The sequence below is a fragment of the Arvicola amphibius genome, chromosome 8 (assembly GCF_903992535.2).
Source record: "Arvicola amphibius chromosome 8, mArvAmp1.2, whole genome shotgun sequence".
In the NCBI taxonomy this organism is placed as follows: domain Eukaryota; kingdom Metazoa; phylum Chordata; class Mammalia; order Rodentia; family Cricetidae; genus Arvicola; species Arvicola amphibius.
This window is the reverse complement of record NC_052054.1, coordinates 61,426,322-61,441,818: the sequence shown is the minus strand read 5'-3', so window position 1 is coordinate 61,441,818 and position 15,497 is coordinate 61,426,322. Positions and strand designations below refer to the sequence as shown.

Genomic DNA, 15,497 nt, shown 5'->3' with positions numbered 1-15,497 from the left:
GTCACTCTAGGTATGCTACACCTTAATTAACATGACATTTTATTTTAATTTTCAAAACAAGCATGAATGTTTTCACATTTAAAAACAAATCAGACGAAGAATGCCCTTGTTCTCTTAGAACAGGAAACCATATGCCACCACCAGCTCCCCTTTGGGATTCAGCTCATGAAGGAATCATTCCTTCTAGAAGAAACTGTGTCTTACAAGGTTAAAGGTCTAAGCCATCAGTTAAGTCTGGTGTGTTGCCAGTGTAAACTATTTACAAGGCAGCTTGCCAGCTGATATGAAAAATAAAGTAACCATCCCTCTTCAAGGTGCTCATGTTAATTTGGACACAATGATGCAAAGAAAATAGCTTTAATGTGGAATAAAATAATAAAAATTTAAATGAGGGGAAAGAGTTGAAAGAAAAAATATGAGATTTCCCCTTCAATATTTGGAATCGCTGAAGTAGGTAGATGAGCTTTGATTGATTTAGAGATCATGTTCTCTAATTTACATGTGTTAACTGATACCTATTACAAAAATAACCCTTAGAAAACAGTTGGTATCTGTCCAGTACTTCGTTAAGGTTCCACAGGCACAGTTTTATTAGATGTTGACATAGTAAAGGTAACCTAGTTACAGTCATAGAAAATACGGCCTGGAAAATAACAAACATGTGCCCAAAGTGACATGATTATGAAGCTTAAGAGGGAAGGGGCAATACCACAACCCTCTATCTCTCCACTGCATCACTTAGATATACAAAGCAACAGAGTCCTCTAATGTTTATACAGACATGACTGTTTCTGACTGGGGCACTCTAGTAAGCCACCATCACACCCCTTGGGTGGTGTCCCACAGTCATTAAGCCGTCTTCTCACACAATTGCACCCGTAGATACTCCCTTTTGTGCTAACCGTGCTAGAAGGCAGTCTGCTCCAACAGCATGTTCCAGACAGGTGTTCTGCATTCGTCTGGATGTGGCAGCAGCAATCCAGCTCAGGAAAAAATGCCAGATGTTCCAACAATAGAAGCTACAGTTATCTATTTTTATTCTGGCAGCTCATTGCAGTTTTATCATTTTTAGCTGTAAAACGTATTAAGAGACCCTCTGATGGTGAAGTCCCATTTTCCATGAAAAACTTTTACTCTATCAAGCATGAGCAGCTTTCTTCTTGATTTGTGTCTGAACCATGAGAAAAAACATCACAGATGCAGACTGTATTATACTGCGAACATATGCATGCTTTTAAATCACTTTTATCTTACTTTTACTAATGTAAGCCTGAAACATAAAATATGTTCTTTTTTTTCATTCACTGTATGGGAAGAACAGATGGTGACAGAGTTAGATTAAAGTAGTACAGCATGTCCATTAGAATAAGCCCACTGCTTGGGATGCGTCCCTCAGCCAGGAGTCCTGTTTACTGTGAGGAATGGCTGTGGTTTATATGCATCGGAAAAGGCCAGAGGTTTTCCCAGGGGTGAGTAACAAAGTTAATGGCAGAATCAAACAATTTTCAAAATGAAAATAACACAGAGTACCCGTTTGAGGGTGACTGAACTCACATGCCTTTGACTACATACCTAACAACAAACAAATAATAGAGTTCTTTTCTAACACAAAAGAACATAGGACTCTGGAAACTTAACTGCAATTGTGAAAAGAATACTAAGTGCACATCAGATACGTTCCTGATATCCTTCTACGGAAATCTTGCTGCCACTGCTCTAGCTATAAATTATTGTTATAAGAATTAACAGCAAGAAGTATTCTGCATGAAATACACACCAAGAGAGGCTATGTAATGTGATTGCTATATGAATGTCATTAATAGCTAGCATTGGAAAAGAACCCTCTGAGAAATTATTTAACTTATCATATGGTTCCAAAGAGTTTTTAGTGTTTTTTGAAAAATAATAGAAAACATTCTTTCTCCTTCCCTCCTTTTCTGATGTATGATCCTAAGTATGGAATCCACAAGCTTACTCATGCTAGGCAAGCATTCTACCACTCAGATATGTATCACCAGTCCATAGAAAATATTTTAAAGGAAAGGGGGTATCAATCTTGAATTTGAAGGTAAATAAACCCACTTATGCTACAAGTGATTGGAAAGCAAATACTAAAACAAAATTCAAGAATTAGAAAATAAATGTTTGGGTTATTTCTTCCTTATTTTAGAGAATGGTACAACTATAAACTTCCCAAAACCAATATTTCGAAATGAACTAACAAAACTTTCACTCATTATTTAATTATTTGATCCCTTTATGGTATATTCTGTTATTTATTATGAATTTTTTAAAAACTTCAACCCAGCCGGGCGGTGGTGGCGCACGCCTTTAATCCCAGCACTCGGGAGGCAGAGGCAGGTGGATCTCTGTGAGTTCGAGGCCAGCCTGGTCTACAAGAGCTAGTTCCAGGACAGGCTCTAAAAAAGCTGCAGAGAAACCCTGTCTCGAAAAAACCAAAAAAAAGAAAAAAGAAAAAAAAAAACTTCAACCCACATTATAGTTATATTTATGTTCAGCTAAAAAACTACCTGTAAATTGTCTGTTATGGCTCATGAAATAGAAATAGGGAAAATTTTTATAATATGCCTTAACTACAGCTTGAAATGCCAAAGAACTTTTTGATTAAAATAGAGTTTTTCATACAACATATCCTGATTGTAATTTCTCCTCCCCCAACTTTTCCCATATCCTCCCTACCTCCCTGCTCACCCCTTTCTCATTAAGAAATGAACAAGGCATCTTAAAAAAGAAGGAGAAGAAGGATGAGGAGGATGAGAAGGAGGAGGAGAAAGAAGATGAAACCAGAATAGGACAAAACCTTTTTTAAAGCTATAGAATAAAGTATAAGAATATGTACAGATGCCAAAACACACACTCATACTCAGGCCTTCTCTTAATACACCCCAACAGTCAAAAACTGTTCCTGGGATTTCATTTACTCATTTTTCTCACGGGAAAGTAAGCTTAGTAGATATCTCATCTGCTGTCAAACCAATATACATCTGAAAATGAATCAGCATGCCAAGAACAGGGGCTAAGTGTTCTCTAGTGTCATCTTATAAGGCATCTCCCATCAGGTTCCATAAGGACAGAGCTGTTACCAAACACAACATCCCCAATCCATCCCCTTTGTAAATTCAAAGGAGAATTCCTATGGACTTACATAGGCATTTTCACTGTGAAGAGAATTTTAAACAGGTATGAATAAGCATGGAATAAATGCTTAATTAAAGTCTTTAAATCATAGAAACTCCAGCTGTAATGATCAAATATATACTAATTTGCTCTGGTAATGTGAAGTAGCTCTAGTCCAATGAGTAAATCCTGGGTTTCCAGAACCACTAGTATTAATCTGAATGGTAATTAAGGAGCTAAAGGGCATTGAGAGCCAGAATAGCATCGTGTACAGACTCACATTTCAATCTTCCACACGTAGGTGGCAGATTAGTTTGGTTTAGATGTCTACTGGCAGTGCCACCTGCTCCAGCTCCTTACTGCAGCTTTGCTTGGTTTTCTCTGCTTTATTTTGGGGCTAGACAAAGGAAGTGCTGCCCAAGCTACTCTTGGCTGCGTTCTGTGACATGACATCCATAATCCATCTATGCTGATGTGTTGGTAAGCATATTAATAAGTTCTGCACACTACAAGATTTCTCGTATTTGTGACTTTGTGAAAAGAAATTGAAACCTGAAGATCCTTTGCTGAATTAACTCATTTTACATTGGAGACTAAACAGAAGAACAGACCTACAGTTTCTTTTTCTAAATATAAAAAAAGTGAAGAAAACTCAAATAGCATAGATATGATGGCAAACTATGCATTTTGAACCTTTCTACATCTTAGTTGAGCATTATATATTTAAGGTATATAATGTGGTAAGTACTATAACATCATTACTATAAGCAAGCTTGTTAACACATCCATCATTTCTATTGGTTAATTATTTGTGTCTTATTTGAAAATTTAAATTTTCTTTCAGCAAAATTTCAAGCATACACATTAACGTTGTTAACTACAATCATCATATTTAAGATTAGCTCCCAGACAAATCCATCTTAAAACTGAAAGTTTATACTCTTTAACACTCCCCACTGTCAGCATCTGGCAACCACCATTCTACTCCAATAAATATGACTAGTCTAGATATATATAAGTGAAAACCTACAGTAGTTTTCATTATCTGCTGTATTTCACAAGTGACAACATTTCCTTCTTTTTACAGTGGGTGGCAATGGGTTATATATAAAAATTTTTGGCCATTCATACATCAGAAGACATTGGTCAATTCCATTTCTTCACTATTGTAAATAATGCTTCATTGCAGTTTGATCCAGTGATTTACTTTGCCATACATCGATACTAAAATATGGGTTTGCTGGATGATGTGGTGACCCCAGTTTTAATATTTTTAGGAGCTCCTACGTTATCTTCTAGAATAGCTTCACTAATTTGCATTCTTCTGGAGGCACACAAGGGGTTTTGCCTTGTATCACTTCTTCAGCATTTTCTATCACTTCTACAAACTTTACAGTCTCTGGTCTTTCATTTAAGTCAAATAATCTATATCAAGCTATTTTTGTATTTGGTAGAAGAGAAGTCCAATACATTGTTCTGATATCCAAAACTGAATTTGGATATCTAGTCGTCCAAACATTGTTTAGTGAAGACCCTCTCCTTTTCTGGTTACTCACTCTTGGCACACTAGTCAAAACAGCTGATCAGGTAGACAGGAATTTATTTCTAAGCTCTGTTTTATGGTGATATAATGTTTTGATTACTGTAGCTTTGAAGTTTAGTTTAAAATCTGGAGGTATGATACCTCTAGCTTGCTATTCCTTCTGAGTGTGATGCTCAATCTTGCTCTAGTGATTTCAGCATTTTTGGAGCTCAGAACAAATTTTCTCTGTTCATGGCCTCTCTTTTCATTTCTTTATTTAGATGTATTAAGTGTACAAAGTAACAGGTTTCATGATGACACTTTCATACATGCACTTTGATTATATCCAAGAGCAGTTTGCAGCTTGTCATGGTGAAGTTGTTACCTATGGGTTTATCAAGTTTGTTGTCTTCATTATACTGAAGTACTTTTCCATAACCAAATTTATACAGTTTTTTTATTAAATCATGCTGAATTTTGTCAAACCATCTCTCTGCCTTTATTTTGATGGTCATATATATTTTAAACTCCACTGTGGTGTATCATATTCACTGATTTGCTTCACCTGGCAGCACATGATTCTTTTAATGTGTTCATTAGTTTAGTCTGTTAGGAGAGCTGAAAGCCTGCTTCTCTGTTCACAATACTGTCTTTTCTTCTTTCTTTTTTTTACCAGAGTAAGAAACAGAAGTTTTATTTATTTACTTATTTTTCAGTAGAGAAAATTCCATCAGATTTAAACAACAGATTATACAATAATTATTCTCATGAAGAAAAGTTAAGCTTAGTATAATGTTGCTAATTACATCATTATTTTCTTATAGGTTGAGATTTACCTTTCTTTTTTGTTTTGTTTTTTATCTTTTTATTGATTTTTATTGAGCCCTACGTTTTTCTCTGCTCCCCTCCCTGCCTTCCCTTCTCCCCTTCTCTTTTTGAGGTGTCCTTTTCTGGCTGTAGCATTGGTAAGGATCTGGCATTAAATTAGTTTGGAAACTTGTCTTCAATTTTTTAGAGAACTTTGAAAAAATTCACCTACAGTTTGTCTGTAAATGTTTGGTAGACTTTAGTAGGGAAGCCATGTGATCACAAACTTGTTTCGGTGAGGAGGTGTTGTTTGGGTTTTTATTGTTGTTGTTTTATGTGTGTACTCTTTTTGTGAATATGTGCCACTTGTTTGAGTGTCCATAGAGATCAGTAGACAGCATTGGATTCCCTGAAGCTGAAGTTATAGGTAGTTGTAAGTCACCAGATGTGGGTGCTGGGAACAAAACTCTGGTCCTTTAGAAGAATAGGTTCTTAACTATGAGTCATCTCTCCAGCCCTTTGGGATTTTTTTTAATACTGACTCAATCTTCTTATTCATTATTGAATTCCATAGATTTCCTACATCTTAATGATGCAGTCATTAAGACTGCATTAGGTTTTATTTTCTAGAAGTGCATCCATTTCTTTTAAGTTATGCAATAATTTTATGCATAAAATTCACATAATCACTTAATATCCTCTATATTCCTATGACTATATGAACATCCAATAAATTGTCTCATTGCACATAAATTTTATTTATATTCTTTCCTATATTCATCCAGTTAAAAACACATCAGTTTGGGAAAGCTCTATTGCTGAAGACAACAGTTACTTATGTAATCAAACATGGAGAAATTGAGTTGGTGCCCAAGACTAGTAATCATGGTGCTAGAAGATACTCTACAAACTACCAGAGAAGAAAAGTAATCATCAGTATCACCCAGCTATGAACTCTGAAACCTACAATAGCAACCTGCCTGCAAGATATTCTGGTACAATAGTGGCAAACCATTATGGGAGTTACCAAGCACATTTTTAAAAGTGGCTCACTCCATAAGATAGAAACCATACCTAACACTGCTAAAGTAACCAAGGATCAAGGACTCTATAGGTCACAGACCCTAAGGGGAAATCTACTGCAATTATTCTGCTAAAAGACCATAATAATAAAATGACACTTAATAACATACTCTTATATCCATAGGCCAGAACAACACTCAATTCTAATTGGAGAAGCTTCTTACAGTAGATGGCAATTAACATAGAGAACCACAAATGGACAATATAAAGAGAGTGAGAGACATTAGAATTCCCTAAATGGAATGTCTCTATTAAGCTTGTGACAAGGCTCAGGGAAGAAGAAATAGTAATAAAAAGTAGTTAGAGTCAGAGTGATGGATGACTCCAAGGAAACAGAGTCTTTCAGATACTACAGAACTGATATATGTATAAACTCACAGAAACTATAACAGAATGCACAAGACCTGTATAAGTTCAAGCCAGTTAAAATTCCAGCATAGAGAAGGGGAAATGGACACAAACCATGTGCAGTTAATAACTTATAGTAAAAGTAAAATCAGTTTTTTCCAATGAAGTGACCATACTTCAAGGTAAGTCCCATGCTCACAAGTAGTTGGCCAACACAAAACAGACTCCATATTTTTGTGTGCTTGGTTTTTTTGTCTTGTTTTGTTTGAGGTTTTTTTTAATTTTTGTTTGTTTTGTTTGATTTTTTGAGAGAGAGAAGACAGAGAGAGAGAAAGAGAGAGAGCATAAAGTTAGGTAAGTAGGGAGGTAGGGAAGATCTGGGAGGAGCTGGGGAAAGAATATGGTCAAGATAACAAAATTAATTTATAAATAAATTTAAATTTAAGCCAATAAATAAAAATGAAAGTAAAAGATTTAATTACAGTTTTCTGTGTTTTATTTACTTGTAACTTTACTTTCTTCATCTTTCTGTGAACTTCACCATTAGGTTTAAAGTTAAATTGAAATCATCCCTTTTGTTTCTTTGGATTTGGTTTTCAAGGTGCTTGGTAAGAAGCTTAGTGTCAAGCACTCTGCCCAGAGCTACACACTAGATGCCCATTCTTTGCACAGATGTCTTCATAGCTATAAGCCTTCTTTTAGCATTTTTCTTTCTCGGTCTGGTATGGCTTGCCATGTCTTGTTTCCATTTTCATCTGCCTCAGGATTTTCATTAGCCTTTGTTTCCCTTTGACTCATTAACTGCTCAGGAATGTGTTATTTAATTTCCACATATTTTTAATTTTCTCAACTTTCTTCCTGCTACTGACTTTTGGTTTTATATCATTGTTGTCAGAAAAGATACTTGATATAATTCTAACCCTTTTGAATGAATTAAGGGAAGAGTGGGCACAAGATAATACTCTTTAATACATTGTCTTTCCCTCTGCCAGACAGAGGAATGAGAAAGCAGAAGCAATGCCTTGAAAATCCATGCCTGGCCACATATCCCAATTCCTCTCTACCAGGCTAGTTTTTTCTCCTCCAACTGCACCTTGGACATAGTCAGTCCACTCACCTTTAGCACTTTATGCCTACCTTAAGTGTAAGTAAATGAAGAGCTTAGTAGAAAACAATGCAGAAACTCAGTCTCACCATACTGAACAAAATATTTTCTGAAATAATACTCAAAAGGTTATATATGGAGATAAATTAAAGGATCAAATTTGTTTTAATAATCTCCTGATATTTGCACAGAAGAAGGTAAGTCTTAAATTTGTATGTTGCCTAATCCCGGTAATATAAACTAGTCTGCATAGTATAAGAGTTTCTGTGAACATGATTTCATTTTTATAAAAATAAATTCATATTTTTCAAAATTAGTCAAGAATTTCACGCTTTCATGCTATACATAAAACATCAAATGGAGGATAGCTATATATTAATGGTAAAATTACTTTGTGTAATAGAATTACTTTCTTGCAAAATTATTACTATTTTTTTTCTGTAACTTAAAATGTCAGGTTCCCAGTGTAGAGTTGAAGCCAGGAAAAGAAATTTAAAAAAAAAAAAAAAAAAAAAAAAAAAAAAAAAAAAAACCTTTTCCAAGATAATTTCTACCTTCGCCAAAAGGAATCCAGACTGCAGGTCATGAAAATTAAGAGGGTTCTGTGAGATTGTTTAAAGGAACAGATGTCAAATAAAACTCGCAAGTGTTACAGTGTGTCTGTAGCAAGTGATTAAACGCTTTCAGATTTCAGAAGCATCCACAGTGTAATGCATACATCCTTATTAGGGATGACACATGCATTGCTTACTACTGATTAGAGAAAAGGAGAAAGAGTAAGATGATGCAATAAACTTAGCTGGCATGCACTGACTTATTAAACACAACTATAAACAGACTGAAGTAAAAAGTCTAAAAGGAAACTCTAAAGTCAGGAGGCAATTTACTCGTGATTGACATGGGTGAACCATTGCAAGATATCTTTCAACTGGTATTAAAGTAGTCAGAACTAGTTACGAAAAAGAATGTGGAAAGCATAATAGCAATCTGTAACACATAAGGTCTGAAAAATAAATTCTGTAAACGCAGTAGCTCCAGTTCTTTGAACTATGGAAACTTCATTGTTATTTCTACTCATATAAAAACCAGTAACCATACAAAGCAACAGTGCTGCACCAGGAATGCAGCCCCACAGCAGCCCTGAAGCTATGTGAAGAATGAGAGAAACTAGCCATGATATTTCCTATCACAGTTTCTAAAACCATTCAAAACAATTCATCTTGACCTTTCCCAACTCAAGTAATACACAGAGGTTCAAGGGTGATCCAGTCATTCATTAAGCGGCCATAATGTAATCGTGGCTAAAATTATTCCCAAGGGTTTCTAATACCAAAGAAGGACCTGAGGGTTCATCTAACTCCTGCACCCGAATTAGGGGCTGGGAGTGAATTATAATTTGTGCATATCTTGAATGTTTGTAGAAGAGTACATAAATAATTCAAAAAAGCAAGATTGCTGTTTGCCATTCACTAGACATGTGCTAGAAATTTTTAATGTGCCTAATATACATCAATAAAAGAGGGCAACAAATAATATAGAATCATTAAATCACCATAACCTAACAAGAGGCACAAGCTATTACTTAGTAGGTTCCATTTTGCTATGTGCTCTGCCTTCTGAAACATCAAATGATAACTTGCAGATAGAAAAAATAGAGAGAAAAGAATAATTTTAAAATGAGCATGTGATGTTTTTATTTGCAAGTTACTTACAATAAAGTTTTAATGAAAAATAAATATAAAAATTACCCCAAAATGAGCAAAAACATCTAAAATGTGATTCAAGCCATAGGCTCATTATCATTATTCTTCTATTAATACACATGGAGTAATTCAATATAACTTTGACTTGAAAAACTGAAAACAAGTTGTAGAAATATAATATCAAAATAATGAGATAAAAATATGACCAAAACATATCCATAACAAGAAGAGTTACAGAAGCTCAGGATAAAAGGATTTCACCATTCTTTATTTTGCCTTCTACCTCACTAAATAACTTTAACAGATCTTTATAAATTCACATCAGAACAATGTGAACTAGTCCCTGAACTAATCTTCCTTGCTTTACCTTATCAATATTCTTACATCCTACCCCGCCAAAAAAATTTTTTTACTTATTCTCTACACAATACTTAAGTTCCTTGAATTAGTATATATTGGCACCAATCTATTTCTCCAAACATCCCTCGCTCATCCAGAAACACCACCCTTCCCCACTCCATCTCTAGATCCAGCCACACTAATGGCATATCCCTGCATTTCCCAGTCTTGGTCTTCCTGATTTCTCATCCTGCTTTTTTTCCTCCATATGCCTGATTCTAAGGCCCAAAGTTGGATCACCTACACATTCACAGCGCCCTCTATATATATTATCTCTCGTTTCATTTCTTACTCTGTAGTATAATTTACTACTTCAACTTTGCTAAAATTTTTAAGAATATGTCTTATACCACTGGTTTATATTTTACCTAGTCCACATCCCCAGATCTCTCAATGATTGCTGTAGCATCTTCCTGAAACAGATCCTCAACTCATACACTCTGGCTTGAAAATGTATAACAACAATTCTGGGGCTGAGAAGATGGCTAAACAGTTAAGAGACCTGACTGCTCTTCTGAAAGACCAGGGTTCAATCCCCAGGACCCACATGGGGCTAACAACTGTCTGTAACTCCAGTTCCAGACGATCTGATGCCCTCTTCTAGCATCCATGAGCACTGAACACACATGGCACACAGTGATGCAGACAAAACACCAGTCCACATAAAATAAAAATAAACCTCAAAAAAATCTTTGAGAGAACTGTGCTACATAAAATTTGAAGACTAGCTGTTCCTAAAGAATAACTTGAACCAGGTTATTTTTGAAAAGCTAATTATTTCTTCAAAATCTTGAGGGTTTAAATATATCTAAAAGGGGCATATTTCAGAACTGCTTTCTTCCAGCAGAAACAATGATGAGTTTGCCCTGGTTGTCACACTTTTCCAAAGATACTCAAGCACCAGGACAACCAGTTGTAAATGCCTATCCCCTTGCCAGTCTGTACCAGCAGTTCTTCAAAAATAGAGAAAGCATGTTTTATTCCTGGAATGTGTGTGCTAGTACCCATATAGTAGGAACTCAGATAATGATTTATCTATCACCATTGTTATCCAAAATAAAGAAAATTAAATAATAATCTTTAGTAGGCACATAAATGTTAGGTAAACTTAATTTAGATTCAACCATGCTGCTTAAAAGGAGGCATTTCTAAAGACTGGATTTTCAAGTATTAACACACAAAAAAATGGATACACAAGAGAAATTCTGTGTAAACAATATGTGTGTGGTTTTTACTTTGTTTATGCCTTTGATTTTACTTTACAAAACATCATAGAAGAGCAAACAATTCTAAAGAAAACAGTAAAGAGTAATTTTCTACTTTCCACTTTTTTTTTTGTTTGTTTTTGTTTTTTGTTTTTCGAGACAGGGTTTCCCTGTAGTTTCTAGAGCCTGTCCTGGAGCTAGCTCTTGTAGACCAGGCTGGCCTCGAACTCAGAGATCCACCTGCCTCTGCCTCCCGAGTGCTGGGATTAAAGGCGTGCGCCACCACCACCCGGCCTCCACTTTTATTTTTTAAACTACACAATGTGCTTAACTTTCAAATTAATTCCTCATCAGCTAAACACACACAAGAAGTCATCTAATGGGAGAGTATCTACTGTTCGAGTGAACTGACAGAAACTTTAGACATTAAGACGGAAGCAGGAAGAAAACCAGAACATGCAATGAGGTTTAAAAGGATGAACAAGGAAGTGCATGTGTGTGTGTGTATGTGTGCAAGTGTGTGTACATGGGTAGGTACTCGTGTGTGTGTACACACATGTGTGTGTGTTAATTCCTATATAACAAAGAACAATCGCCTTTTTAATTTAGTATTTCCTAATTTAAATCATTCATTCATCTGAGTGTGTTCAACATTTATTTATTTTTGAGGAAAGGACTACCCAGAGGCATAACCCATTCCGAAAAGGAAGCCATAAAACTCACTTCCCAAAGCACCAGATGGTGATATAAAAAGCTCCTCACAGACTCTCTAGAGAAAGGAGCAGCTCCATTGGCAGTGTCTTTGGTCATCCTATTTTATGCCTCACAAGTAAAGCACTCAGCTATCCTGGGAGAAGCTGTGCGCTTTAAAGCATGTAGACCTTGACCACCCCTTTTATCAGAGAAAAGAAACCCCAGCTTCTGTGAAAGATCTAGAGCCATGTGACCTGAGCCTCTTGGTGGCAGAGTCACTGTCTTTTCATCTTCATTATCTAGATACTAACATAATCTAGCAAATAGGAGCTTTATAATGACCACTAAGTCAATGTAAAACATTTCTTCAAATAGTTCACAATTACACATGTTGACAAAATAACAGATCTGAAAAGAACAAAAATAATCACCTTTGTATTCCCCAGATTGCCATTTTTAATATATAATAATAGTAACAGCAATAAACAGTAAGTATAGTACCTCAGAAAGCCCACTGGTTTTCTTCTGGCCCAAAAATAAACTGCTGAGTTACCCATAGTGAGCTGCAGGTAGGTAGTCTGGCAGTCCATCTCCAGAAGAGAATGGAGAAAATGTAGTCACAGGATACAGGGAGTGGGAAATCCTCAATCCTGTGCTACCTTCTCCAGGCAGGAAGCTGCACAGACACATCTTGCCAAAATCTAGATTCTGTGTATTCCACACTGGTCACAAAAATATGCTTTTCCCTCCAAAACCCATTCTCTCAAATGTACTCTTCAGTACCTCGGGATACCTCCTCTGGGTGTCATCATCTCACCACCTTGTTAAGTGTCTTTCCTCCCTGTCATCTGGAAGAGTCTGTCTGTCCCATTTCCCCCATATGCAATCTATGGGCAAATCTCATGCTGAAGCCATTCTTCATTCTTAGCTTCAACCTCTTATCTTTCTCTTTTAAAGTTCCCAACTTAATTTAGCTCTTCTGTTGAGCTCTTATTTCCTATATTTCGTTATGCTGGCTTAATCTTCCAAACTAATCATTGTTGGAAGTTAGAGGGAGCAGGAAATAGAATCAATAAAAATATCAAAGAAATAGTGATTATGAAAACTAACCTCCCATGAACACAGCAAATAACAAAATCAATTCACAATTCCTCTTAACAGTTTTTATCTATCAACAACATATAATTAATTATACTTCTTCTTCAAGATCAAACCAAGTCAAAAAAAATTTTTAAAACATCAGGTACTGACCTGGGGATATGGGGAGGTCCTGGATTTTGACTTGGTGCTGGACAGCCGAGACTTATTCCCCTTCCTGTTGTCAGTGATGGTGGGGGTGGAGCTACTAGCATAAGAGAAGGTGGGCTTAGAGGCTGAGATCTGGTCCAGGGAGAGCTGCAGACCTTTGTATTCTGTGTCTCTGCAGGGGTAAGAAACAACACCTTCAGTCAGCCACAACAGGGAATAGATTTGTGCAAATAACAAAAAAGATAGTGCTCCATATATAAAAAAGAAAGCAAATGTTAGTGGTCAAGCTACCTTTCCCAAAGAGCTGCTTTTCTAAAAACCTAGAAAAGACTCACAGTCAACAAATGCCTGGAAATGTGACTGCCTTCCATTGATTTTATTAAATAGAAGATAAACCTCTTATTTAATTACTCAGATAAGTATTTTTAATTAAAAACCTAAAGAGTAAATATAACGACTCAGAAAGCCCTTTGGCTTTCTAGTAACCCAAGAGAAATCTGCTGAATTACCACAGTGAACTTAGGAAGCCCCACAGTCCTTCTCCTGGAAAGAATGGATTGTAAGTGATAAAGAGATTTTGTGTGCCACAGATAGTGCAATATGAATTTTTAAACCTTCCCTAAAGTTTTCCATGTAAGTGAACTCAACAGACAACCAATGTTCCCAGATCATCAATAACAATATCATTGTGATAAACATTCTAAACATTCCAAACATTCTTATAGCTAGCTAGCTTCAAATTAGCTAAAAATCCCTTTCAATGGACTAAATCAGGTCTCTCAGAGTACATTTTAACACCATATTTTTCCCATTCCTTCATTCATCAAATAAACATTCATTGCTCCCTGATAAACCAGATTTTGTGCTACATAGAGATATGAGAATGAAGACGATAACTATAATGTGTAGTAGATTATAATTTATTCAGGAGAAAAAGAATATACATACTGACTGTGGATTGGTATGAAGGGACCAAGGAGCTTCTGTTATGAAATCCACTTGGTCTTGCCCACAGATGCAACCTCAAGGCATTTCAGATGTCATCAGACATCACTTGGAATTTTTCATTCTCCTCAGAGAATATCAACCCTAACCTCTAGTGCCTAAAAACAAAATTTTCAGATACTCTTCTTTATCACCACTTGTGGGAGAAATTTTTTAAGGATACCAGAACTAACTGGAATTGCCAAGGTAACTGATTAATTCTTTTTATTCTCTAGAACACTGTGAACTATATATCTCATCATATTTTGCTGACTTGCCCTAAAGTTTTTAAAAAATAAAAGCCCCAACTTTAATTTGCAATCCCCTCTAGAACACTTATGAAACATTCATACAGGCATTTTATGCAAGTTTCCCAGCTTCTTCTATTTTTTATCTTACTTTTACTTTCTTCATTTATCCTATTTTCCAATTCTAAGAGACTAGCAAAATCAGGCAAATGGAAAAATATAATTAATGACTTCAAATTTACTGTGAGAGATGATTTTTAAGTGTTCTAACTATGAAAAGCAAACATTATTTAAGAATGTGAGCTAGTATATAAACTACAGATGCTTAATTAGCCACTACACAACATATACATATATCAAGAACCCCAGTATATGCTATAAATACATGTAACTTACTTATTAACTCAAAAAGGCAAAAGCATAATTCAGGCCCTGAGTCTTTCAAGTGAATAAGAATGTAAACCAGATAGACCAGTTTCAGTATCATCACTGGCAATGCAATGATACCCATCAGCAAACTACAACAGCATGGCATCAGGCACAGACAGAATCTGTTGAGTAAAAGCCTTTCCTTTTTATTTAAATCAAAAGTAGAAAACATTGCAGAATAATCCTTTACACTGTGTTAAGATTGATTTAGTAAAGAGCTGAATGGCCATTAACCAGGAGGGAAGAGAGGGAAGGAGGGAAAGAGAGGTCACTGGGAAGAAAAAAGGTGAGGCTGCCAGCTAGATGCAGAGGAAGCAGGACATGCTAGAAGAGAGGTAAAAGCCATGAGCCATGTGATAGCACATAGACTAATAGAAATGAGTTAATTTAAGTTATAAGAGCTAGTTAGAAACAAGTCATAGCTAAGGCCATGTATTCATAATTAATAATACAGAGTAGGACAACTCTTCAAAAAAATTTGCTTTACAGAAAATCTGTCAGATATTTTAAGCCCATAGGCCAAAGATGGATGCCCCAACATTACAGAGGAACCTAGGGATTACTATCCAGGCAACCAGATATTTC

At 35.8% G+C, this 15,497-nt stretch overlaps 1 protein-coding gene across 1 annotated transcript in view; it reads right to left on the bottom strand.

Annotated features, from left to right (window-relative positions):
* Positions 1–15,497, bottom strand: part of Sim1 (SIM bHLH transcription factor 1) — a 77,920-nt gene that overhangs the window by 16,353 nt on the left and 46,070 nt on the right. The window contains exon 9 of the mRNA XM_038340318.1: positions 13,255–13,423. Within this exon, the coding sequence (XP_038196246.1) occupies positions 13,255–13,423 (169 nt within the window). The remainder of the gene's footprint in view (positions 1–13,254; positions 13,424–15,497) is intronic.